This window comes from Balaenoptera acutorostrata, chromosome 19 (assembly GCF_949987535.1).
Source record: "Balaenoptera acutorostrata chromosome 19, mBalAcu1.1, whole genome shotgun sequence".
Classification (NCBI taxonomy): Eukaryota; Metazoa; Chordata; class Mammalia; order Artiodactyla; family Balaenopteridae; genus Balaenoptera; species Balaenoptera acutorostrata.
The window spans coordinates 27,295,652-27,322,077 of record NC_080082.1 but is presented as its reverse complement, the minus strand read 5'-3'; the positions used below and the strand labels follow the sequence as shown (position 1 = coordinate 27,322,077).

The 26,426-nt window shown below is 43.1% G+C and overlaps 2 protein-coding genes and 1 long non-coding RNA gene across 10 annotated transcripts in view; 2 read left to right on the top strand and 1 right to left on the bottom strand.

The window, feature by feature from the left end:
• CNOT1 (CCR4-NOT transcription complex subunit 1) overlaps nucleotides 1-15,933 on the bottom strand; it is a 105,476-nt gene extending 89,543 nt beyond the window's left edge. For all 7 annotated transcript variants that reach the window (XM_057534330.1, XM_007198038.2, XM_057534336.1 and 4 more), the window contains exon 1: nucleotides 15,781-15,933. The gene's annotated coding sequence lies outside the window, so the exon portion shown is untranslated. The remainder of the gene's footprint in view (nucleotides 1-15,780) is intronic.
• Nucleotides 15,934-16,617: 684 nt separating this feature from the next.
• LOC103011636 (uncharacterized) overlaps nucleotides 16,618-26,426 on the top strand; it is a 44,771-nt gene continuing 34,962 nt past the window's right edge. For both annotated transcript variants that reach the window (XR_009006129.1, XR_452534.2), the window contains exons 1-2: nucleotides 16,618-16,752; nucleotides 25,984-26,021. This is a non-coding gene — a long non-coding RNA (uncharacterized LOC103011636). The remainder of the gene's footprint in view (nucleotides 16,753-25,983; nucleotides 26,022-26,426) is intronic.
• Nucleotides 19,909-20,224, top strand: LOC114235961 (ATP synthase membrane subunit K, mitochondrial-like). Its single transcript, XM_057534561.1, has one exon. It carries the CDS (start codon nucleotides 19,909-19,911, stop codon nucleotides 20,116-20,118), a length of 210 nt encoding a protein of 69 aa, XP_057390544.1. The 3' UTR covers nucleotides 20,119-20,224.

Sequence of the window (26,426 nt, the reverse complement as noted above, 5' to 3'; positions counted from 1 at the left end):
ACAGGCTGAAACATCTGGGATCAAATACTTCAGTAAAAATATAAAAATATAGAGAAAATAAACATGGCAAAACATTAACCGTTTAATCTAGGAAGCAGTTATGGGATTGTTCACTGTATTATTCTTTGCATTTTTCTGTACGTGTGAAATTTTTCTTAACAAAACTGGGGATGGGGGCATATATTACCTTTATAATTTAAAGCAGGAATTACAAGCATGTGATGGGATTTCCAAACTCACTTTGTACTCAAGTGTATTTTAATTTTTACAAGTATATGGTAATTTTTACAAAATGAAATTTTAAGCTAAGTTTAAGCAATTTTTAAAATAATTCAAAATTTAAAGCCATAAGACCAGTAACTACACATTAACACAAGGGTAAATGACCTTGAATAAGTGATGAACCTCTATGCTTCCCCCTCCCCATTTGTAAAATTAGGCCTCAACTATATCATAGCTTTCCCAAAAGGGTTTACCTTTAAGAGGCAGGAGGTATAGCAGGGATAAGGATCTCCTAAGCCCTCAAGGCAACAACAGGAGGTATCCATTACAAGCACAGTGGATGATGCTCTATCACCTCAACATCAGCTTTAACAGCTAGCTAAAAAGTAAGCAACTGTCAAATCTTTTCAGTGGAGCTGCTGGAGAAGTTTACAAACCACATGCTAAAGGAGTATAGCCAGGCAGACCAAATTGTTACTGACTGGTCCAGAGTGATGATATGGTAAAGCTGAGTGGTTGGCTTCTGACAGGAGCAATTAATACCCTTAAATCTCTTGTCTTCTCTCTTTAAGTGGCATCCAAGACAGCTGCAATGCTGCTATGCACACAAACTCTCAAATTAAAGCTTCATCTTTACTTTCACATCATTTTTAATGTTGGGCTCAAAATACATTCACATTTTTCTAAAGGTATTACATTTTGTCAATAAAAAAGGATGAGCCTTTATCTTTAAGCATTTCAATTTTAAATTTTTGAATGGCTCGAAGAAATGTTTTAAATGTATCACATATTTATTTATGCAAATGAGGCTTCTCTTTGATGATGACTGTCAACAATTTGGAGACTGTTAAAATGTATGGAGCCTTTTCAAGCATAAAACCGACATAAACCTGATAACAGAAACAAGCTCAAATTCACTAAACTTTGAAAATATTTTTAATTGAAAAATTTTACTATTATCATCCCTTATTTTATCAGGATTATGCAAAATGTCAAATGCTCCTTTTTCATTTCACTCCAGTGTACCATAAAAATCATCTGCTAGAGGTGGCCCTCCTATTAATTCAAACACTTGAGCCTAACCATATACCATGCACATAACTTTAGATGCTATAGAAAACACAAAAGTAAACACTGATCTCAAGGGGCTTAACAGAATACAGAATTTACTGTAATGCTTGCAACTAAGGCAACTGTATATAAGAATTGGGAGAAGAGAGGTATTTAAAATGCTGATTCCTGGGAATTCCCTGGCTATCCAGTGTTTAGGACTCTGAGCTTTCACTGCCCCCGGGCAGGGGTTCAATCCTTGGTCAGGGAACTAAGATCCTGCAAGCTGCGCAGCATGGCCAAAAAAAATAATTAAAAAATTAAAAATAAATAAAATGCTGATTCCTAAGCATCACCCTACACCAAAAGAGTCAAAATCTTTGGGGAAAGAGAACAGGACACTGCATTTTAAACTTTGGAGGTGATTCTTAACGCATTTTAAAGTTAGAAAACCACTGACTTTACAAATAGCTCTGGGACTAGTTTAAGGAAAGTATAGCTTGAGGCAATCTCTTGCTACTAAGATAAGGAAAGCCCCTCCCACTGATTCCTTTTTTCTCCCCTTAATTTCTTTCAGCTGGACCAAAGACAGGCCTGTAAAGACACTTTGGTTTCCCATAGCAACCTTCATAGTTATCACCTAACTTGCTCTAGGTTTAAGTACCAATAGGTACTTTAAGAAGCCAAATAGACCAGACCCAAGGCTATCAGTTTACTGAACCCCCAACTTCCAGTATTAAAAATACATAGAATTCTGAGGTCTACTAATACCAAAGTCTGACCTTGAAAATTCCCAAGTCTTAAAAGTAGCATCCTGACTAGAAGAAGCTGAGTTGAGCCGCCTTCTCTCATTCATTTTCTACAATTATGGAAATGTTCCACAACTGCACTGTTCAATGTGGCAGCTACTAACCACATGTGGCTACTTGAAATGTGGCTAGGGTGACTGAAAAACTGAATTTTTAATATTTTACTTAATTTTAACTAATCTTAGTATAAAATTAGGGGCTTCCCTGGCGGTCCAGTGGTTAAGACTCCACGCTTCCAATGCAGGGGGCTCAGGTTCGATCGCTGGTTAGGGAATTAAGATACCACATGCCTTGTGGCGCGGCCAAAAAAAAAAAAGGCCACATGTGGGTAGTGTTACCATAATGGACAAAGTTGAAAAGTACTAATGGCCCATATAAATCAGGGAAAAGTATCTACTCTAGCATCCAGAAGCAACCATTACTAATTTTCCCAGATGTCTCACTTCTTCCTTTGGTTTTAAGAGAGCTCACTATTTTCTACAGAACTTCATGACCAACTAAGCACTAACTTAAAACAAAATACATATCCTGATATTTAATATTCCTCCAGGAGGCAGGGACTCTAGATTTACACTGCACAGTCCCAAGCCATTCATCCAAAATGTTGGCTCACTTATTAAAATTTCAGTTATAATTACTGTGTACATAATAGGATAACTTATGGGAGCATAATCACAACAAACACTTAAGTACTAGAATTGTTCTAAGCATTTTACATACAGTTGACCCTTAAACAACAGGGGCTTGAAATGAAAGGGTCCACTTATATGTGGATTTTTTTCAATATAGTACTATATCCAAAGTTGTTTGAATCTATGGATAAAAAGAGCCAACTGTAAAGTTACCTGTGAATTTTTGACTTCAAAGCTGTTGGTGCTCCAACTCTCATGCTGTTCAAGGGTCAACTATATTAGTTTATTTAAACCTGATAACTCATTGAGGAAGATATTATCCCAACTTTAAAAAGAAAGTGTAACTTGCAGCTACTAAGTAATAGAGTTGTGAAGACATGATAATAATAGAGAAATAGATGTATGATTTTAAAAACTTGTATTATAACTTCAAGATCAATATTTTAAAGAGTCTAATTGTTTTGTGGTTTTTTTGTGTTTTTTTGGCTGTGTTAAGTCTTCGTTGCTGCACGCGGGCCTTCTCTAGTTGCTTCGTTGCGGTGCGCAGGCTTCTCATTGCAGTGGCTTCTCTTGTTGCGGAGCATGGGCTCTAGGCACGTGGGCTTAGTAGTTGTGGCACACCGGCTTAGCTGCCGACTTAGCTGCTCCGCAGCATGTGGGATCTTCCCGGACCAGAGATCAAACCCGTGTCCTCCCGCATTGGCAGGCAGATTCTTAACCACTGTGCCACCAGGGAAGTCCCTGTTTTAATGCCATTTCCTGATATAAATATCCCTAACCTTACAGAAAGCGATGAATAGTAAGAGCTTTAGGCCCCTAAACCCCCATCTCTGCACTTTGTCTTTTAACTCATTTCTTTTTCATCCAGGAAATGACCAACTCTTTTTTTTTTTAAGATTTACTTTATTATTTATTTTATTTTATTTATTTTTGGCTGCATAGGTCTTAGTTGCGGCACGCGGGATCTTCCGTTGAGGCATGCAAGATCTTTTGTTGCGGCGTGCGGGCTTCTCTCTTGTTGTGGCGTGTGGGTTTTCTCTCTAGTTGTGCGGGCAGGATCCAAGGTGCATGGGCTCTGTAGTTGTGGTGTGCAGGTTCCATAGCATGTGGTCCCTGTAGTTTGTGGCACACAAGCTCCCTAGTTGAGGCGCGCGAGCTCAGTGGCCCCGCAGCATGTGGGATCTTAGTTCCCTGACCAGGGATCCAACCCACGTCCCCTGCTTTGCAAGGTGGGTTCTTTACCACTGGACCACCAGGTAAGTCCCAGACCAACTGTTTAAAACATATCAACTGAGAACTGCCTAGGTATCCATCAAAAGGGCACTGGTTAAGTAAATCATAAAATGGAATATCATTTAACACTATAAAAAGGAGCTAGAAAGGTTGGAAATATCTATTAGGGTTTTTAAAAGCAAGTGACATGTGTATGTATGTCCTTATATGCAGAGTATCTAGAAGGATACAAACGGTAACCATAAATGCAAATTTAGATGCAAGAAGCTGAAAAGGGAATTGAACTTTTTTTCCCCACTGATAGAAAAGTAATTTTCGGGCTTCCCTGGTGGCGCAGTGGTTAAGAATCTGCCTGCCAATGCAGGGAACATGGGTTCGAGCCCTGGTCCGGGAAGATCCCACATGCCGCGGAGCAACTAAGCTCGTGTGCCACAACTACTGAGCCTGCGCTCTAGAGCCCGCAAGCCACAACTACTGAGCCCACTCACAACTACTGAAGCCCGTGCATCTAAAGCCCGTGCTCCACAACAAGAGAAGCCACCGCAATGAGAAGCCCGCACACCGCAACGAAGAGTAGCCCCCGCTAGCCGCAACTAGAGAAAGCCCGCGCGCAGCAGCCAAGATCCAACGCAGCCAAAAAAAAAAAAAAGAAAACTTAGGTCAATAAAGTTTTGATTTTTTTTTTTTGCATATTCTAAGGTTCTCTATACAAAATCCCAATCTATAGAGGTCTGAACCTCAGTCACTGTGCAGAAGAGTTAATTTAACATAGAAGGCCTGAGGCTGCTATCCTTAGGAAGGCTTGCCAGGTTGGCTCTTGGCCGGTGTCAGAATTTGGATTTTTTTTTTTTTTTAATTTATTTATTTATGGCTGTGTTGGGTCTTCGTTTCTGTGCAAGGGCTTTCTCTAGTTGCGGCAAGTGGGGGCCACTCTTCATCGCGGTGCGCGGGCCTCTCACTATCGCGGCCTCTCTTGTTGCGGAGCACAGGCTCCAGACGCACAGGCTCAGCAATTGTGGCTCACGGCCTTAGTCGCTCCGTGGCATGTGGGATCTTCCCAGACCAGGGCTCGAACCCGTGTCCCCTGCATTGGCAGGCAGATTCTCAACCACTGTGCCACCAGGGAAGCCCCAGAATTTGGATTTTGAGAGAACGAATTCCCACTCCCAGAACTAATAAGAGTGGCTCACTGTGCCTAAACTGTACCCAAAAAATGTGGTTTATGTTGAACACCTGCTTTCCCTCTGGGAACCTGGAATTTTGCTATTTGGTAGGCAGAAGGTGCCTACATGACCAACCTAGGCACTGAGTTTCTAATGAGCTTCCCTGCTGGGAGACATTTCATACACATATGCTGTCACAATTGCTGGAGGAATTAAATAGGTCCTGTGTGACTCCACTGGGAGAAGCACTAGGAGAGGCTCATGCTTGGGAGAATGAGCCTAGTCTTCTTTGGACTCCACCCCATATGCATTTTCCCTTTCCTGATTTTGCTTTGTATCCTTTTGCTGTAATAAATCATAGCCCTGAGTACAACCATATGCCGAGTCCTGTGAGTCCTTCTAGTGAATTACTGAACCTGAACCTGGGGATGGCAGTCCTGGGGGACCGCCTCCCAACACACTCATCCTGTTACTAGCCAAGAGGAAAAGCCTTCTGAAGGTAACTGGGACTCATTTTGTGGGTTTCTTCTCTAGTCTGTGCAGAATCCATTTCAGAATTTTGCATTTTATCATAAAGACAATCCTGGAAGCTATTTGAAATAGGGAAGTGGCAGAGTCTGATTAGATAATCATCAAATCTGTTTCCTCTTCCTGGATAAACAGCTAGACTATATTTCTCAGCCTCTTGCACAGGTGTGGCTAACAAACTAAGTTATACCCAATGAAATGTAGGCCAAATATGATACCAGCCACTGCTCCATAAAACCTCCTACTCACGACCCTCTGGCTCTTTCACCAAGCACCAGCTATGTATAGAACTCCTAACATCTAGAGGAGGGTGGCACCAAAAGATGGAAGGAGCCTGGGTTCTTGAATTACTGCATAGAAGGTAACCTAAATGAACACTCTCAATGAAAGTTATCTGAGGAAAGTTATATGAGTATAAACGTCTACTTTGCTAAGCCACTGGTACCTTGGGGTTGTTTGTTACAACCCTAGCCTGCTTTTGCCTACCAAAAGAGGACATGATTGGGTGAAAACTTTTAGAAGTTACTCTTGACAATGTGAAACATTGAGAAAGAAAAGAGTAGGTCACAGAGAAATTAAGACTATCAGCGGGAAAAAGAAGTGAATGCACTCAAGAGGGAACTGCAAGGATTCTAAAACTGTGAAGAATAAGGAAAGAAGTGAAGAAAGAGGAGGAATCAAACACTCACCTTTCCAGACTAAGCACGTGGGTTCCACTCACTCCTGACATGAAACAACTGAGGAAGACAAAGTGGGAAGGGCAAGAAAGATAATGAGGCATGTCTGGAGTAAAGCATACAGATGAAATCCACTGGGCAGTTAGACTTACAGTCTGAAGCATGGAAAGTATGGGCTGCTAATAACACATCTCAGTGTCATCAACATATAGATGATAGCATGGGAGAACTACAGAAATGAGAATAAGAGAGGGCCTATAGAGTAGCGGTTCCCCAACCTTTTTTGGCACCAGGGACCAGTTTTGTGGAAGACAATTTTTCTACTGGGGGGGCGGGGGGGATGGTTCGGGCAGTAATTTTGAGCAATGGTTCAGGTGGTAATGAGAGCTATGATGGGGAGAAGCAAATGAAGCTTCGCTCGCTTGCCCGCCGCTCACCTCCTGCTTTGTGGTGGGGAGGGGTTGGGGACCCCTGCTACAGAGAGTCCTAAGGAAGCTTAGCACTTAAGGGAAGGTAAAAAAACAAAAACAAAAAAGAGGAACTCAAAAACTAAAAACAGGGACTTCGCTGGTGTGCAGTGGTTAAGACTCGGAGCTCCCAATGCAGGGGGACCCGGTTCGACCCCTGGTCAGGGAACTAGATCCCACACGCATGCCGCAACTAAGGAGCCCACGTGCTTGCCTGCATGCCACAACTAAGGAGCCCAGGAGCTGCAACTAAGACCTGGCGCAACCAAATAAATAAATATTAAAAAAAAAAAACCCTAAATACAGAACTACCATATGATCCAGCAATTCCACTCACAGGTATATGTCAGAAAAAAATTAAAACCCTAGTTCGAAAAGATACATGCACCTCAAAGCACATAGCAGCATTATTTATAACAGCCAAGATATGGAAGCAACGTAAGTGTCCATCAACAGAGGAACAGATAAAGTAGATGTGTCCATTTATATACACACATATATAAAATGGACTATTACTCAGCCATAAAAAAAATGAGGGACTTCCCTGGTGGTCCAGTGGTTAAGACTCCGTGCTCCCACTGCTGGGGGCGTGGGTTCAATCCCTGGTCGGGGAGCTAAGATCCCACATGCCATGTGGCTCAGCCAAAAAAAAAAAAAAAAAAAAGAAATTCTGCGATTTGCAACAACGTGGATGGATCTACAGGGTATTAAGCTTAGTGGAGTCAAAGACAAATACTGTATGCTATCTTATATGTGAAATCTTAAAAAAAACACAAATGAATATAACAAAACAGAAACAGATTCGCAGATAGAACAAACTAGTGGTTAAAGGGTGGAGACGGATGGGACAAGGGGCAAGATAGGGGCAAGGGATTAAGAGGTACAAGCTACTATGTATAAAATAAATAAGCTCTAAGGATATATTGTACAGCACAGGGAATATAGCCAATATTTTATAGTAATTTTAAATAGAATATAACCTATAAAAACATTGAATCACTACGTTGTACACCTGAAACTCATATAACATTGTAAATCAACTATACTTCAATAAGAAAAAAATAAAAGAAGTCAAAAAGGGAAATAAGGAGTGGACAGAGAGATGGAAGAAACAGTGATTAATATCAGAAACCAAGGAGAGTCCTCTTCTTAACGGTAATAAGAAAAACCTAGACACAGATAGCATCCCTAAGAGAGCTCCAAGGAAGAATCTTTGTCCACTGTGGTAGGCAGCCTCTAAAATAACCCCAATGATCCCTGCCTAATATTTACACCTCTAAGTAATCTGCTCCCCTTAAGTGTGGGCTGGACCTTAAACGTGGCTTCAAAATAAGAGAACAGAAAGTCATTTCCAAGATTAAGTTACAAGAAGACTAACTTCTGTTTTACCTCTCTCCGAGCCTGTGCTCTGACAGAAAGAAGCAAGCAGTTATGTTGTGAGTAACCCGGTGGAGAGGACAATGTGGCATGGAACTGATACGTCCCAAACAATAGCCAGCAAGGATCTGAGACCTGCCAACTGCTACATGAGTAAGCTTGTACCCTTCAGACCCTTCTCACTACCCTTCAGACATGAGATGAGTATGGCCTGTGAATACTTGCACTGCAACTTTGTGAGAGACAGTGAGTCAGAAGCATCTAGCCAGGTTGTGCCTGTGAAATAATAAAAAGCAAAGAAGCTTTAAACAGCTAAATTTGGGGGTAATTTGTTGTGCAGCAACTGATAACTAATACATCCATAATAGTCTATGAAAACCATGGGGGGAGAGATCTTATGACATACATTTGGCGGTATAAAAAAAAAAAAAAGAAACTATTATAAATTATCAGAATTACCAACTAGGAGATCCCTAATACCTTCAAGAGAGGGACGTTAGTGGTCACCAGAAGGCAAGCAAAGACTCCCACATAAAGAGGACAAAACCATCAGGTAATAAGACCAGGGCCTAACTCAAGCCCCAGCCCCTCTGAAACCTTCCAAACACATCAGATTGTCTACAGGTTGATGTGCTGATCTACCTTCCCTTCCCTTCAGTATGCATGACACATACTGTTAAAATTTAATCACACTGTTCTCTATTGTTTCATGTGTATTATCCTTTTCATCAGTGCCTGGGGACATACCTTGGGTTTATTCCCTATCTCTTCTTTGCCACCACTCCCAACCAAACAACCAGCTCTGAGGGCATCAAAAATTTTCCATAACCCTGCTAAGTCCAATACCATATTCAATTTCTAGGTCCCTAAACTACAATTTGACTAGACTTAACAGAAAACAAAATGTAGTCAAAGTTTGGTAAATTTCTTCTACCTTCATCACCCATCAAAGGTGGAGATAATTGCCCATAATCTCATTTCAGGTTGGTTTGTCTTTAATTGTGATAGCATCACTATTTTATGTATCACTTACAAACTTTATTTGGCAGTATTTTTTCCGACATGATACATCCCAATTTCAGAGGTGTTAAAATGTTAAAAATTTGTTTTAGAATCAGTGAAACATGGTATTCCTTTTCCATATGTAGTGTTTTCACATATGCTATTGTAAAATTAAAATAATTTTAAGTAAACTTGTGACTTACCCCAACAATAGTTGGATAAAAGTTAAGTAAAATCACCCTGACAACAAATATGAACCCCAAAAGGGTATTTACTGGTATTTATAAACTAGAGGGCAATATCATCTCCAAAAGCATTTTGAAAGTGGGAGTGGGAGAGCCATTGGCATTCCATGAGAATTAGAGATGCAATAAACATCTTGCAAGGAAGGAGGACAGCACCACCAATAAACTATTCTGCCCAAACATCAATAGTGTCCTTGTTGAGAAAATAGCTTTTGCATCCACTTTCTGCAGGGTGGGCCCTACATGCAACACCTCAAGTTTGGCTTTCCACAAAGTTAACACAAAGCCAAGCACAACTTAAATCCACCAAATGGTAGGAAATAGTATACGGCTAATGTGAAGTGGCTACCAAAACTTATCAGAGAACAGTTTACACACTACTATTATGTATATTAACCTAGTCAAATACTTGTTGAGTACTTACTATGTGTCAGGTATTTGAGATACATCAGTGAACAGCCATGTATACATCCCTGCATTCCCAATGGGGGAAGGAAACAGTAATCATAAAAAATTATCAAAAAAAAAAAAAAATTATCAAGCATTTTAAGAAACACTAAGTACTATGGAAAAATAGCAAGGGTAAAGGTGAACCACACTGGGGGTGAGGAGGGCGGGAGGAGATTGCAAAGTAGGGTGGTCAGAGTAAGCCTTATGGAGAAAGTAGTATTTGAGATTTTAAGGAGCTCAGGGGTTTAGCCATGCACATACCTGAGAGAAGAATGTTCCAGACAGAGGGACTGTCAGTTAATGCAAAGGCTTCCTCAGAGAGTACATGGCATATGTGAGAAAAAGCATGGAGGCCAAGTGTAGCTGAAGTAAACTTAGTGAGGGGGAGAGTGAAGAGAGTAAGTTGGGGAGAAGGGGGAACATATGAAGAGGTATAGGGTGGGGCTAAATCCTGTAGGTGATAAAAGGACTTTCTTTGGCTTTTACTAAAGACAAATGGAGAATCAATGGGTGGTTTTGAACAGAAGACACAATATAATTTTTAAAAATGTAAGAATCACTCCAGATGATGAACTGAGAATAAACTACAGGGGAGCAAGGGTAGAAAGCAAGGTAGATAACAGCACATTAAGAGGGAATTAGTGACTAAAACCCAAACACAGACGAACCCTACAAAGCTATACACAAATATCCCAAAACTAGGTTACTATATTAAAGTAAGTTACCATACCAACGTTTTGCGGTTGCCAGAGTCCTTTGAGGGCTTACTGATTGAAGACAAAAATCAAAATGAAATACTTTCAAGTAATTTTTACATTTTACCTTTGGACAGACAACCTCAACTTCTGTAATCTTTGGTATAATTGTCTGTTTGAAAAGGGAACAGGAATATTCCTAAAATATCCATGCCATAACAGTGGATATATATACATGGTACACTTACCTCTTCATTACCTAAAGAACAAAAAGCACTAATATGAGTAATCCAAATCAAGGACATCCCCAAATTATGTATTACTGGGCTTAGAAAGGTCTAGTGTAAAACTTTTTTTTAGAACCCAGCTGGCAAGGGATAAGGAAATATTCAAGGACATTATGGTCGACAGGTAATAAATCGGTTTGAAATGAAAGTTTTGCCAAGGATAAAAACAAATGGATCAAGAGTTGACTGGGACTTCCCTGGTGGTCCAGTGGTTAAGACTCTGCGCTTCCAATGCAGGGGGCACGGGTTCGATCCCTGGGGTCAGGGAACTAAGATCCCACATGCTGCGCAGTGTGGCCAAAAAAAGGGCAACAGAACCTTAATACTAACTTTTAAAGCACATTTAATAGCCTTGTGTGGATAGCTTCACAATTTTATTTCACCTTATTTTACTTATTTACTTATTTTTTGGCCACTCAGCATGTGGGATCCTAGTTCCCCAACAGGGATCGAACCCGCAACCCCTGAAGTGGAAGCGCAGAGTCTTAACCACTGGATCGCCAGGGAAGTCACTTCACAATTTTAGAAGAATTACTACAATCTGTACATCAGCATAGTTTAAACAATTGTATCAGCAAACAACCATTCATTTTTAAAAACTGAAGAAGTGAAAAGAGCCCAAAAAGCATGCTTACTCCAAAATCAGAAAAGAACCAAGTTCTTGATCTGAAATCAACTGAATACTCAGAAGCATCTTCCCAGTAGCATGTGTAAAATTATAAAACTATGCACTATGTATTTAAGATGACTAAAAAATAATAACAGAGTACCTTCTTAAAGGAGCTACTTTATCTTAAAACTGTAACTACACCAGAAGAAAACTTACTCAAATTATCTGTCACAATTCAATTTACAGTGCTGAAGAACACTTTAAAACTTAAGTCGCTCCATCCTTTGAAGGCCTCAATGGAAATGCAAGTTTATTATACTGAGGTTAAGTAACGACCATTCCCAATAATTGCAAAAGACTATCTTTTTGTCAGACTACAGTTTTATATTTTCACACTGAAGAGATGAAAAACTCAAATCTTGTGTCTTGTCCTCCAAAAATAAGTGGCTGATCATAGATTATTCTCACCTTTTTGATGAATGATCAGATTCATAGAACTTTTCCTTGTACTGAACTTCAGCAGTATGGAAAGACAGAATCACCATTAGGCTGGAGTAGGAAAACCTGGTCTAACATTAAACTAAGGAAGTCACCTCACTTTCCTGGGCTTCAATTTCCTACAGATGATACCATAATTCTGTATGACTAGATTTCAGTTTAACCTTCTAAAAGATGTCAACAGAATTATAAGTACATAGCTCCAAGAAAAACAGTCTGTGCCCTCAAAAGAAAACCAGGGTGTACTGTTTTCCAAAAACGCCATGTTCTATAAATCTACCCAAGTGTAACAAATGAAGTATTATTCAATTACAATTCAGGGCAACTGTATGTATATGTTTGGAGGATGGGAGACTTCTTACCTACTATAAAATGAGACAACTTATAAGGCAATACATGGTAAAGGTAAGTGAAACTACCCAAGAGGAATGTAAGAAATCAATTTTGCTTAGGGAAGTCAGGGAAAAGATTATAGACAGTACATCTGAGTATGAACTAGAATGATGGATAATGTTTTGGTAGATACAGATGATGACATTCCAGATAAAGGGGCAAAAATGTATTTGGGAACCACTGTGCAACCGTCTTTTAACTAAAGCCTAAGTTGTAATATGCTGCTATAAGTATGGAGGGATCAATACTTACACAATAAGCTCCAGGCCAAGGTACTTGAAACACTTTGGCATATAGGATGCCTAGTTTCAAACCAATGATTTAGTAGACAATTTGGCATTAATGTAAAGAACTAACTGTATTCCCAGAATCATTTACAATTAGAATATATTCACATATTACTTATGTAACAAAGAAATCCAATAAACAAATGATGGGGAAAAGATACTGGAGATTAGTTAGAAAGCTATTGCAGAAACGACAGGGTCTGAAACAAAGGAGTAACTATTCTTATAATCAGTCTACCAAAAAATTTAAAAGTAACATTGCATTTCAAAACTAAGAACTCTAAATCCAAGGTGACAAACTTTCAAACTAATTATCTGAAAGGGAAAATGCTGAGCTCTTAATATGAAGTTTAAGAGCAATAAAATAGTGTCTTTCACAATATGCTTTCATTCCATGTTACATTTCATAAAATTAGTCCAAAAAACAAAAAAACCCAAAAAGCACAACAATAAAACCAACACCTCTCCTGCAGACAGTTTAACATCTCATTCAACATTTTAATTTAGCCTAGAGGTGTATCCTGAGCCTTCCAGCATTAAAGACAGAAATGCATTTCTTTCCCCCAGAAATGCATTTCTTAAACCTACGCTCCACACTCCCAAAGGCTGCATTTCCTTCCAATCTCAACACAGGATTTCAGATTAAGTCTACACCTCTAATTAGTGACTTCTCAAACAATGCTTTCCAACGAATAATTTGCTTTATTTGCTTTGCTACATTCTTGCAAATGTATGAATGAAAAGTACGTTAAAATTAACTACTGTGTACATATAGGGTGCAAAAGGTTTTGAGCCCATTTTAGTTTTGAAACATGCTTCTTAAAAATTGTGAGCAAACAGAAAAGGAACTGCTGGATCTTTCTTTATATAAGGTCTTAAAATAAGACTCAGTAGGATGCCATTTTGAAACTTCCCAGCAGGAAGTTCAGTTTGATCAGAGGGCTGGTTAAGAAATTCTTCAACTAATAACATGAACTGACTTGAAAGTTAGCTTTGTTCTTTTACAAAAGAATATACCAAGTTCATAGCAGGTACTGTTTTTGTTAATTCAAGAATCATAAACTTCTCATGAAAAGTAAGTGTCTTGAAATATCTGAGCATTCAATTAAAATTGTAATAAATTCTCTTCCAAGGTATTGAGTACCAAAGATCTGTTACGTGGTAGAATGAAATAAAGACTCAAGTTCGTAAATTTAAATTGGCTAAAAAGAAAGCTTTTCATAACTAGATCAGAATCTAACCAAAAACATACTTGAAAAAAGCAAGGATAATTTGCGATTAGTCTTTAAACATGTTGTCAAGAAATAGGAAGCATTTCTTCTTCTGTCCTCACAATTGTTTTTGCTTTTTTAATGACTTAACCCAAAGTTAGGAGGACATCACAGTACTTAGCCTGACAAGATCCATATTAAAGAGATTGGGATGTAAAACCCCAGAAGAAATTTAAGAGACCATAAAGAAAGAAGCTAAGCCAGAGATCCATTCGAGTGAGTTACAAACCAAAAGCATTTCAGTTCTGTTCCACCATAATGCCACAAAAGGCTGCCTTAAAACTTCTAAGATTAGGATCTTAGGCAAGAAAGGGTAATACTTTGTTATTGATGGTCAAATCTTGGTGCCTTGATTCTAGACTTAAGTTTCCACGGAAGGACTTGGGCTCCCACTTGTTGAAAAGGGACCAACTCTCTAAACAAGTTTTATCATCATGGGACCTTTTCAGTCAAAGCACAACCAGATGTCTAAAACTTCATGTATCATCAGCTCATTTTCTCCTCAGACAAGATAACAATCTGCAGTGTCCTACAACAGGATTATTTAAACTGATACCATATATTTTATTAATAGCTAAAATACTACACTGCCAATCTTTGGATGGGTAGGAATGTCAACCTGAGCACATTAAACCCAAATACTTCTACACAAACACGTTTGTTCTTAATCTGTTTGACCTATTTCCTGATTTTGTACGTGTCCAACCATTTTTTCATCCGTGTATCCCTACTCCTATCCAACGGACTATCATGAGGCAAATGTTCAGAATTTTTTTCGCAAATGGTAATCAACTACACTCAATTATTAACTGGTCAAATAAACTCCCCAAGGCAATCGAATTTTAGAGAAATAAAGAGGAAGACTAAGTGCTATTACTCACTTTCAGGAAAAAAGTACTTTTTATTAGAGCCCTAAAAACTAACGTTTGAATGACTTCTAAGGGCAAGGTTTCTGCTCGAAGTTTACTTTAAACACAACATTTCCAAACCCACAGATATTAAGCATTAAAGCTTCATCCTAGTGAGAGTACTCCTCTGTGGGAGCCCGGTGGGGTGAAATCTGCAGAGGGGGTGGTACTGAAAAAGAACACCTGTGCGTTTGGCCTTACGGAACCCTCTAGTAAGACCTGTAGTAAGTCTCTCTCTCACCAGCGCTGAGGCCTACAAGTGCTCGGCTAGGAAGCGGGCACTTCCCACGGATTAGCGGAACCGCCACTACAGCACAGACACGGGGCCCGGTGGGTGGGGGCCGACTTTGGAGACGGAGTGAGCGCCCGGGCGCGCGAGTGGAACAAAACCTGTGGCAAGAAGTAATGAGGAAGTGCTCTCTCCCGCCCGCCCCTCCCACCGGCGGACACCCGAAACACCCGGGGTTTGACAACGTGCTGGGGGCGGGGGAGGGGACTGGCAGTTCCAGGTCCGCCCAGAGGAACTGGGAGCCTGTACTCCAAACACGGGCCCCTCGCCCCCGGAGCTAGGCCTCCGGGGCCGATGCCCGCTGCACCCATCCGGCAGTTGAGGAGCTCGTGGGGTCTGAGAAGGGTGCAGTCCACGCGAACCGAGGCCCAGCCGCCCCCACCGCCGCCCTCAGAGCCTCCAGGCCCGGGCCGGGGGCCATCCCGGGTCTCATCCCGCGCTCTGCCCTCCGTTTTGTGGAGGCTTCTCCTCGGCCTCTTCAGAGCCCGAAGACTCTACAGCCGAGGGGAGAGAGTCCTCCCGCTCTCGCCTCTCCACTTCCCCGTCCCGACTGCCCCTCACACAGCGGAGCGCCGGGAAACGCTCCCAGTGGCCCCAGGACCACCCCCGTTCCTTCCCGCACCGGCACCCGCTTTCCGTAGCTGACACCGCCCGCCGGCCCCAGCACCCGACCCCAGCCCACCTCACCTTAGGCGGCTCCGGCGGCGCTGGACACAGGAAACTCCTGGATCCCCGACTCCGGCTCTCCTCGACCCCTCTTCGGTTAACTCCGCTTGTTTCTCTACAAAATGGCGCCGGAGGTCGCGCGCTCACGTCGCGGCCTTTCCCCTCCCCGTTCCCATTTCATCATTCGCTGCCCGCCCGAGGAAGGAGGGCCCCAGCACCAGCCAATGATCGTACCCCCCCCGTGGCTCCTGCCCAGTCACCGACGGGTGCCCGCGGATTTAAACCAATCACACACTATCACTTGCAGAAGTCAAGGAAGAAACCAGGCTCCTGCTAGCAACTACCAATCCAGACTCCTACTTCGCGGGCTTTGGCCAATTGCCGCTCACCAGTCCCCAGGGACGGGAGTAGGAGCCCTTGCGCCTGCGCTCGAGGCGAGGGCCAATGGGGAGACGCAGATAACTTCGATTTGGGGTTTTACGGACTTCCCACCTGCCCTCGAGGTCGTCGACCAATGGGGGTCTGGCATTGCCTCTGAGAAACAATAAATAAAGGAGAGGGTTCTTAGATCCTCGCCACCTTGTGCGGGCACTACTCTGAGTGAGAGGGAAAAACAGCCTTCCAATACTCTCCTTCCTCTTTCGAATTGTCAAGTCTGGTAGACCACCGGGCTTCCCAATCTTAAACATTTCCCCACCCCCCCCACCCCCGCCCGCCTTGTCTATTTGGCGGGGAACGCCAGCTACGAGAAAGCAAGCCAGCCTGTAACTAGAGTGGTGGCGCTTTGCATCCTGGGATATGTGGTTTCCCCTCCCCGTTCCTGTCGCAAAAGTAGTGCGAGTTCTTCCGTCACTGACTGCGCCCTAGGAGGAGTAATGCGTGCTGGAGAACGTAGTCCCCCAGGTTCCCGTTTGGTCCTATCCCGCCTCACTTTCGTCAAGAGAACTTTCCCATCTATTTCTGCCTGTTGAAGAAGGGACTCCTTACAGAGAGGTAGGAAGCTCAGTCTCTTTTTGGCTTAGTCCCTGGAAGTGGTATCAGAAAGAATACTTATGCCCTTAGCTCTCGGGAGAAAGAATAGAGAAACATATTTTTTTAAAGATTTTGTGGTCGCGTGTTCCTAGCTGAGTGTGGGAGGAGTGGAAGGAAGTGTTGACTGGTGGCTCTTTTAAATTTTGAAAAAACTGTATCCTCATCACCCCGTCCTGAGGCTATGCTGGGTTGCTTGTCTCCTAGCCATCTCTTTCATACTATCTTTTGTGCCTAAAAATACTTAAAAAAAAAAATTATGGTAAAAACACATAGCATAAAAATTACCATCTTAGCTGTTTTTAAGTGTACCGCATAGTAGTGTTAAAACTATATGCATATTATTGTGCAACTGATCTCTAGAACTTTTTTATCTTGCAAAACTGAAACTGTATGCCCATCAAACAACTCCCCATCTCCTCCTTCCAATCCTTGGCAACCACCCTTCTATTTTCTAAGAGTTTGACTACTTTACATACCTCATATAGGTGGAATCATGAAGAATTTGTCTTTTTGTGACTGGCTTATTTCACTAACGTCCTAGAAATACTTTTTGACACCTGCCCATTCCTTGGTTGGAGGCTAACTCTTTCAGCAAACATTTACTGAGTGGTGATTTCAAATAACTGTAGGATACCCAGGGACCCCACATACAGCAAGGGCAAGAGTTGCTTCAGTCCTGTTCATAGCTGTATCCCAGCACCTAGCACAGTGCCTGGCACATGGTAGACATGTGAGCAAATAAATGTTGAAAAATCAGGAAATGGAGAAATGGACTTAAAACATTATAATATTAGTGATAGAAGGCCCCCTAAACAGACCAAGGATGAGGAATAAGTCCCTTCTATACCTTGTTGCTGTATAAAATTGCTAAAACCTCTGTGGATAGCAGAATTTTGGCCAAATTTATCAAAACTGAAAATGCACAGACCCATTGACCCAGTGTCTAGGAATTTATTCCACAGGTGAATATTGCAGATTTGTACAGAGATGAATATATAAAGATATTCACTGATGCATTGTTAATGGAGTCCCAAAAGATTGGACACAATAGGGAAGAGGATAAATAAGTGTATGGTACTGTCATACAATGGAATACTACAGAGTTTTTAAAAACCGTGAGGTAGTCTATAGGTACTGATATGGAATAATTCAAAGATTTATTGTTAAATTTAAAAGTTAAGTGCAGAAAAAGAAAAAACAAAACAAAAAAACTGATGGTATAATCAGTATGTTACCATTTGTGTAGGAGAAAATAACTGTATTTGTATTTACATATAAATAAATGCATAAAAAGATTTGAAAAGATACATCCTTTCCCCAAACTGACACCAGTGGTTATCCCCAGGGAGGGGAGTGGAATGAGGAAGGGTAAAGGGAGCTTTTGCTTTTTGTTTTGTGTATTACTATATTATTTGAACTTTTTGCAAAGAGGACGTAGTCATGTTTTATTTGTATAATTTAAAATAAAAATTTTTTAAAAGGAGACAGATAATGACACCCATAGAGGTCAACTATCTAAGATCAATTCTGTAATTCTACGATTAATTCAGGTCTCAGACATAGATCTCCTAAAGTAAAGTCAGTTGAATGAAATAAAGCTGTGTTGCCTTTCCCCACTTCCGCCTGTCTTTATACTGAGGCTGCTCTGGGAGACCCTTCTGCCCACTGCCAGTGCCACCCTCCCACCCCCCATCCTCAGCCCCAACTACACCAACACCACTGCTAGGATTTGACGTGCCTTGGGGACTTAGCCTAGTACCTGCAGGATTCACACAATAAATAGCCTGGAGATCAGAGTCCTTCAACTGTGTGTTGTCAAGAATTCTAGGTGGCTTCTATCCCTGCTAGAAAAGAGAGAGACTCATAGAATGTTTACAAATTGGAAGGGTTAATGGAGATCACTTAGTGTACTTTTTTCACTTTACTGAAAGACATAGTTGGAAATCATGCCCAGACAAACTAGTTTACTAGAGACCTTCACAAAGGACTCACTGCATCACCTTGTAACTCAGCAATTATGTGTTCTGAGGTTCAAACATATTTAGAAACAGGATATTTTTACCAGCTGTTAATTACTCACCTGGCCTCTTTCCTCAGCCTTCTTCCAATCCTTCACCCCCAATTAATTGTGCTTCCCATGCTCTGGAAGAACTATACAAACTCTTTTAATTGTTTCCCAAAATAGCCTGGAGAGGGAAATGTAAGTGCTAGGAAACAAAAGCCTTATTGAATTGGCTTGGGGTGGAGGCAAAAATACCTAGAAGACAAAGGACTTTGAGACTTTGAGATCTGTGCAAACTGTGTTATAAAATGTTTGGTGCTTGAATGAAGAGATACAAGGCCTTTTTATTCAGTGTTCTTGTTTTTCAGTCCCATTTATCAGAGAGTCAGTAACTTCAATTTACAGTAGTTTTGTTTTGTTGTGTTTTGGCTGCGTTGCATAGCATGCGGGATCTTAGTTCCCCGATCGAACCCATTCCCCCTGCAGTGGAAGCATGGAGTCCTAACCACTGGACCACCAGGGAATTCCCAATTTACAGTAGTTTTGACTGTCTTATCCAAAGCAACTCACTGACAGCCTAAATCTAAATTCTGATCTCCTTCCATACCATCAGCAATGCCTAAGCTCCAAACCTTCTGGCTCCCTGGGCACCCAGGCTTTGGTATGACTTTGGTGGCTCTACCCTGATGGGAGGATGACCAGGGAGGCACATTGCAAAAAGCCCATTGAGGAATTCAGAAACCCAGGCCCAGAACCAGGCTGTGCCCCTAACTTTCTGTGTAACCTCGGGAAAGTCGTTTCCCCTCCCTGCACTTCTTTTTCCCTCTTTACTATTCTGAGGATATTGGATTTGGCTCCCAAAGTGTGTTCTGTGGACTCCTAGGAAGCCAAAGACTTACTGTGTGGTCCTGGAATTCTTATGTGCACATAGGTTTATTAATCAACTAATATACTCTAAAAGTAAAACTTTATATGCTTTATCTTATCCACACCTCAAGACCCTGTTGGGTAGGGACCCCATTTTACAGATCATAAAACTGAAGCTTAGAGAGGAGCAGCTTCGTCAGTTGAAGGACACCTGCAGTGGGGTCTGTGCGTTTTGGAAGACTGAAATCATGGCAGGTCCAGAAACTGATGCCCAGTACCAAAGTACCAAACTGATGCCCAGTGATGCTCCTTTTTTCACTGGTATCAAAAAATATTTCAACTCTTACACTCTCACAGGGAGAATGAACTGTGTACTGGCCACATACGGAGGTACTGCTTTGATAGTTTTATACTTTAAGTTAAGGTCTAAAAAAACTCCAGCTGTGAAAGCAACATAAACGGATTCTCAGCTGTACCTCATCTGTTAAGTTCCCATGCCTGAAGAAGCTAATGTCAACTCATCATGTGATACTCAATTTGTACAATAAATTATGAACCTGGAAAAAAAAACAAAAACTGAAGCTTAGAGAGGTGAATCACTTGCCCAAGGTCACATACCTAGTCAATGGCAAAGCAAGCCTTGCAACCCAAGCTCTCTGACTTCAGGGCTTACATTCCCAGCCACCATCCTCTAAGACTTTGTTTGGAGACCCCCGTGCCTAGGTGATCTCCCAGCTGTCATGTTCAGTGGTCCAGTAGTGATCAGATATTTTCCAAGCCAAAAAATGTGATGCATCGTCTGATAGGGTGTTATAAATGAGTGAGACAGATTCTGAAAATACTGCCGTGAGTTTAGTGTTTTCCAGTTGAGTTTACATTTGAATTTTTAGATTCTCTCTCCTTTTTTTTTTAAATTTTATTTATTTTTGGCTGCGTTGGATCTTCGTTGCTGCGTGCGGGCTCGCTCTAGTTGCGGCGAGGGGGGCTACTCTTCGTTGTGGTGCGCGGGCTTCTCATTGCGGTGGCTTCTCTTGTTGCCAAACACAGGCTCTAGGTGCGTGGGCTTCAGTAATTGTGGCATGTGGGCTCAGTAATTGTGGCTCACGGGCTCTAGAGCACAGGCTTAGTAGTTGTGGTGCATGGGCTTAGTTGCTCCACGGCATGTGGGATCTTTCCGGACCAGGGATCGAACCTGTGTCCCCTGCATTGGCAGGTGGATTCTTACCCACCGTGCCACCAGGGAAGTCCCTAGATTCTCTCTTTAATAGGGGATTTTGTCCCAAGACTGTGTAGGAAACTCCTGACTTTTTTTTTAAGGTTATTTATCCCTCTGTCTCTTTTCATGAGAGAACAGGGAAGAAGCTAAGAGGAAAAAGGAAAAGCCACAAAGCATCTCCTCTGGTTCATGGTTAGTTTAACACTGAGTGGTTGCTTGCAAACAAGTTAGAGCAGGTCTGAGAATCCTACCTGGGCTTTAGAGAGATTCGTGGACCTTAGGATTATTGATGGAATTCTTCTGAGCTGGACAGAGTCTGTATGACTCTGCTGTAACTTTCTGTGTCCTCCCTGATTACAGACCTGATACTTGAGATGATTGCCTGAAACCTGGACCATTAGTCTGAACTCGTCATCCTCCGCCCATCTGGGCCCCTGCCTTGGCAGATAGTTCTCGTTTAGTACTACAGACTTCTCTGGGCACTGTCTCAGCCCCTCAGCCCCCAACTTACACTTAACATCGTTTACCTAGCACCCGTCTCTACTGTCATCTTAGAGAGGTAAACTTACAAGATATCCTGAACTGAAGGTGGGAGGGGGCAATAAGTTGAGCATTGTCTTCCAAATTCCTCTTTTTTTAGGGTGGAGGGCCGCACCTCCCAGCTTGCAGGATCTTAGTTCCTCAACCAGGGATTGAACCAGGGCCTCAGCAGTGAAAACCCAGAATCCTAACCACTAGACCAACCAGAGAACTCCCCTTCCAAATTCCTCTTGACCATTCCATACTTCCTTCTCTAGGTTATTAAGTCCATCAGACATTTAATCTCTTCCAAATACAGTATAGAGTCTTGGAAGTCTGAAAAAAAGAGGTCTCTGTCTTTCAGATGTTTACAGTCACTCTTTGGAGGAGCAAAAGACAGACCAGGTAATCATTAGTGAACAATTCAAGCCTGTATGTTACCTGTGGAATGAATAGGTCAATAATCTAAATGCTGGAAGCTGATCCAGGAGAAATACTTTTGCTGGAATTCTTCCAGGATATGTAGCTTAAAACAGTACCCCCTCCCTGAACCCCAAAAGGTAAGCTTACCAGCCACCCACACTGGCCTGAAAAGGACTTTTCATGACCAAGAATCCCTGAATTCAAATATACTGGGGGCCTCTGAACAGCTTTCAATACTTCAAAAAGCATAAGAAAATCAAATATTTGTCCTTCCCCACACTACCCCCCCCAGAAGCTACAGCAGCTATCGTTAATTAGCTCATCATATTTGGTAGGCAAAAATCTTCCAAAATTCAGAATCCGTAGGGAAAATAATGGGCAAACATCTTTGGAATAAAATATTGGGGAATCTCTATGGAGGCCCATTTCAACCCCCAAAAATCTGAGCCTAATTAGCCTTATTCACTGACCTGAGGATGAGGATAGGCCCATATTTGTCATTGTAGCCCTGTGGTTTTAGAGTAGTCACAGATGGTGAAAGAAAGGACAAACTCCAGGTTCAAGTAAAAAAGAAAGCATTTTGAATAATGTCATTCAAGCTGCTATAACAAAATACTATAGACCCAGTAGCTTATAAAAACAGAAATTTATTCCTCACAGTTCTGGAGGCTGGGAAGCCCAAGATAAAGGCACCAGCAGATTCAGTGTCTGGGGAGAGCCCACTTCCTTGTTCATAGATGTACATCTTGCTGTAACCTCACATGGTAGAAGAGGTAAGGGAGTTCTCTGGCGTCCCTTTTATAAAAGCATTAATCTCATTCATGAGGGTTCCACCCTGATGACCTAATCACCGCCCAAAGGCCTTACCTCCCAATACATCACACACACCCCTCCACCACCAGGGCAGAACCCTCATTTCTTCAACAGATAGTCATTGATTAAACAACAGCTGTGTCCTGGAACATAGCTCAGAGCAGAATAGGCACTTCAGGTGTCTGTGCAGGTTGATGTCGCTCATTATCATCTGCTCAGACTAGCAGAGAAGCCAACTGTCAAAGAATCACAAATGTGATAAATGTTAACAAATGGGGAACATAGGGAGTTTTGGGGAGCCTGCAACCCAGTCCGGGGATTCAAGGACTCTCTAAGAATGTGAAAGGGAGTAGGAGTTCTCTAAACAGAGTGGCAGATAGGGTGTACATTCCAGCAAAGAGCTAAGCCTCACAGAGATGATACTGGCATCTCTGAAGAATTAAAAGACCAGGAAGGTTGGAGCCTACAGAGGCAGCCAGAGGACGATTTAAGCCTCTGTGCTCAGCCCTTTATCCTAAGGGCTCTGGGAGCCTTTGAAGGGTTGGATGGAACAGCTGACATGCTAATATTTGCACTGTTTGAAGGTCACACTGGCTGGGGCATGAAGAAAGGACTGGTGTACAGCCAGAGAAGTTGCTGGGAGACTAGCCAGGAGGCTACCGCAGGAGTCCAAGGGAATGGAGCGAAGTGGGGTCACGAGAGATGAGGGAGGTCAAAGTGTCGGGCTTTGGCAACTGATGGAGTGCGAAAGGTGAGGGAGAAAAAGTGAAGGATTGTCTGCCCTTGGGTACCTCCTTCCCCCCACCTCAACTCCACCGCTTGATGCAGGGAGACTGGAGGAGCAGGTGTGGAGGCAGAGACAGTGAGTTCAATTTGAAGGTGAAAGTGTTTTACACATTCACTCCGTGGGCTAAAGCTCTGGGCCGCTGAGAGCCAGAACTGCTGATGGAGGCACTGACAAGCCGGCTTGGTTGCCCTGGGGGAGCCTTCAGAGAGCAGAGGCCCGGGGTCCCCCCAGAAGAGCTGTGCTCAGGCTCCTGGTTGAGGAGGGAAGAGTCTCCAGCATGCTGGGAAACAGCCCAACCCAGGAGGCCTGAGGACTGCTGGAGGCTGAGTGAAGTCACAGAAGCCAGAGGACTGAGGGACTCAATGTTTTTGAGCAGTCAAGCAGGGAGGAGGGTGACAAGGCCTTGGGCTGGGTGACCTCGGAGAGAGCCTTTTCTGTGGCTGAGAGGGGGCTTAAGCCAGATGGGATCCGGCTGCAGAGGAAAGCTGTAGCTGGAGGGGAAAGGAGGGTTTGTTGTTTTTAAGATAGAGGGATTGGGGCACATTTAAATGCTAATAAAGTTCTTTTGGAAAGAAGTTATCTCTCCTCCCTGTGATCTCTCCTCCCTGGAGTTCAGTTTTAGACAGCTGGAGGGCCAAGGTCTTCTTCTTTGTTTTTGAAATACTTGGGCTTTGATCTTCTTCAGTCCTCCTTCTCCTGAGGGTTCTTCTCCAAGGCAGAAGGTATCCAGCAACAACGCCCACTTAGAGCTGCCTGGGAAGTGACTCTTCCTCTGGCTGTTGACTTCTGGAAGAAGAAAGGGCTGCAGCCATCCCACCCCCACCCAGGCCGCCCCAGAGTCCACCCTTCCCCTGGGACATCACGTCCTCACTGGCTGCTTCAGGGCCTCCACAGACCTCTCCCCACCCACGAAGTTGCAAGCCAGGTCAATGTCCCCTTTATGGACAAGGGCTCAGAGGTCATTCTGCAACAGCTCCCAGGGAAAAGGGACCATGTCCATGTACTGCCTCTGGTACTGAGGGCAAACCTGGGCACTGCAGGCAGAAGCAGCTGAGGATGTCCAGACAGCCCACGTCTACTCCGGGAAACTGGGAACTGGGATTCCTGGAGCCCGTTTTCAACCTTGCCTCTTAATCAGCAAAAGCTTGCCCGTAGATATGGGCCTATCCACTCTCCCAGGATAACGATTCTTTCCCACACCCTGTGCCTGGGCTCTAGGACCCCCACCTCCATCCCATCTTCTTCCAATTGCAACAGGTGCCTCTCCCTCATCCGTTTCTTCTTTCAACAAATATTTCAGTGTTTACTGTGTTCTGTCGTGGTCCGAACGTGGGTTGGAAAAGAATTTCCAGACACAAAGCAGAATGTAAAGAAGTTAGAATTTATTAGAGGGAATGGTCGCTGCCAGAACAGCAGGCCAACTTCCTAGTAGTCTGAGAGAGCCAACCCCGAACATGTGCTATTAGTCAGTTTTTATAGCCCTAAAACAAAGAAATGGTCCGAGGTGAAATTTTTGTTTTCTGATTGGTCGAGGCACATATACCTTCCTTCTTTAGAGTGGGAGTGGGACAGGGCAGATGCCTTTCCTTATTTGGGACGAGAGAGGAACAGGTCTCGTAGCCCAGGTGGGCTCAGGAATTTCGTACCCATCACAACATGGCGATAAGAGTCCGGTAGGGTATGTAACGCTGAAACTTTTTCAGGCAGGGTTGTCCGTTGTCCTTGGAGCACCACACGTTCCAGGCACTATTACAGGTGCTGGGATCCTAGTAGTGAACCAACAGCCTGCCCTACCCTACGTCTTAGTGTCAGCTATCTCTGCCCTACCTCTCCCCAAGAAGGCCCGCCAATCTTGGGAGATCATATCCACGCTCTCGTGCCTCTACCAGTGGCTGCTAGATCTCCTCGGGCTTACCTGCACAGTTGCCAGTCAGGGAGGGAGTTGAGGGTGTGGCTCAGCTACAGGTATGTGGTACAGCCTGGATACATTCAGGCACCCCAGGGATGGGGCCGTCAGGAGGCTGGAGGCAGAGAGTATGGAAGGGGTTATGGGGTTGAAAGCCTCAGATATTCCCTCCCACCATCCCATTTTCCATGCCAGTCCCCCAATACTTGGTGAACCTCATAGAGATGCTATTTGGGGATCCCACAAGCTCGTCCCATGCTCTACAGCCCTGAGCCCCTTCTGTAATTCTGCTCATCCCCTTCCCATGCAGACTAAGTCTTTCTCTCTCTCTAGAATCCTCTTCTGTAAAACAGAAGAGTTGGCCTAGATGATCTCAAAGCCCTTTCTGTCTGGAACTGTTCTGACTTCCGCAGCAGCCCCTGGTCCACCCTGTACTCCAAATGGGAGTCGTCAGGGAGAGTTATCTGGAGAAGGCAGGTTAGAGAGAGGAGGGCAGCCAGGCCACTCTGCACGTCTTCCTCTCTCACCATCACCACATGATAGTCCCAGGAAGTAAGGATTCCAAGGACACACCTGTCCTGGTCAGGGGACCCTGGGGAAGTGCTGCCTGTCCCCCCATTCCCACCATCCTGAGCACCCCACATTCTGATCTCTTTCAGGCTCAGACCATGCTGTCCACAGTCCAAGGCTGCCCTAGGTAAGCTTTTTTTAAAAAATATTTATCTATTTATTTGGTTGCACCAGGTCTTACTTGCAGCAGGCAGGCTCCTTAGTTGTGGCATGCGAACTCTTAGTTACAGCATGCATGTGGGATCTAGTTCCCTAACCAGGGATCGAACCCAGGTCCCCTGCATTGAGAGCGTGGAGTTTTATCCACTGCACCACCAGGGAAGTCCCCAACAAATTGTTTTGTTTTGTTTTTTTAAAGAATCAAATTTATTTATTTATTATTTTTGATTGCGTTGGTCTTCGTTTGTACACACGGGCTTTCTGTAGTTGTGGCGAGCGGGGACTACTCTTTGTTGCAGTGCACAGGCTTCTTATTGTGGTGGCTTCTCTTGTTGCAGAGCACGGGCTCTAGGCGCGCAGGCTTCAGTAGTCG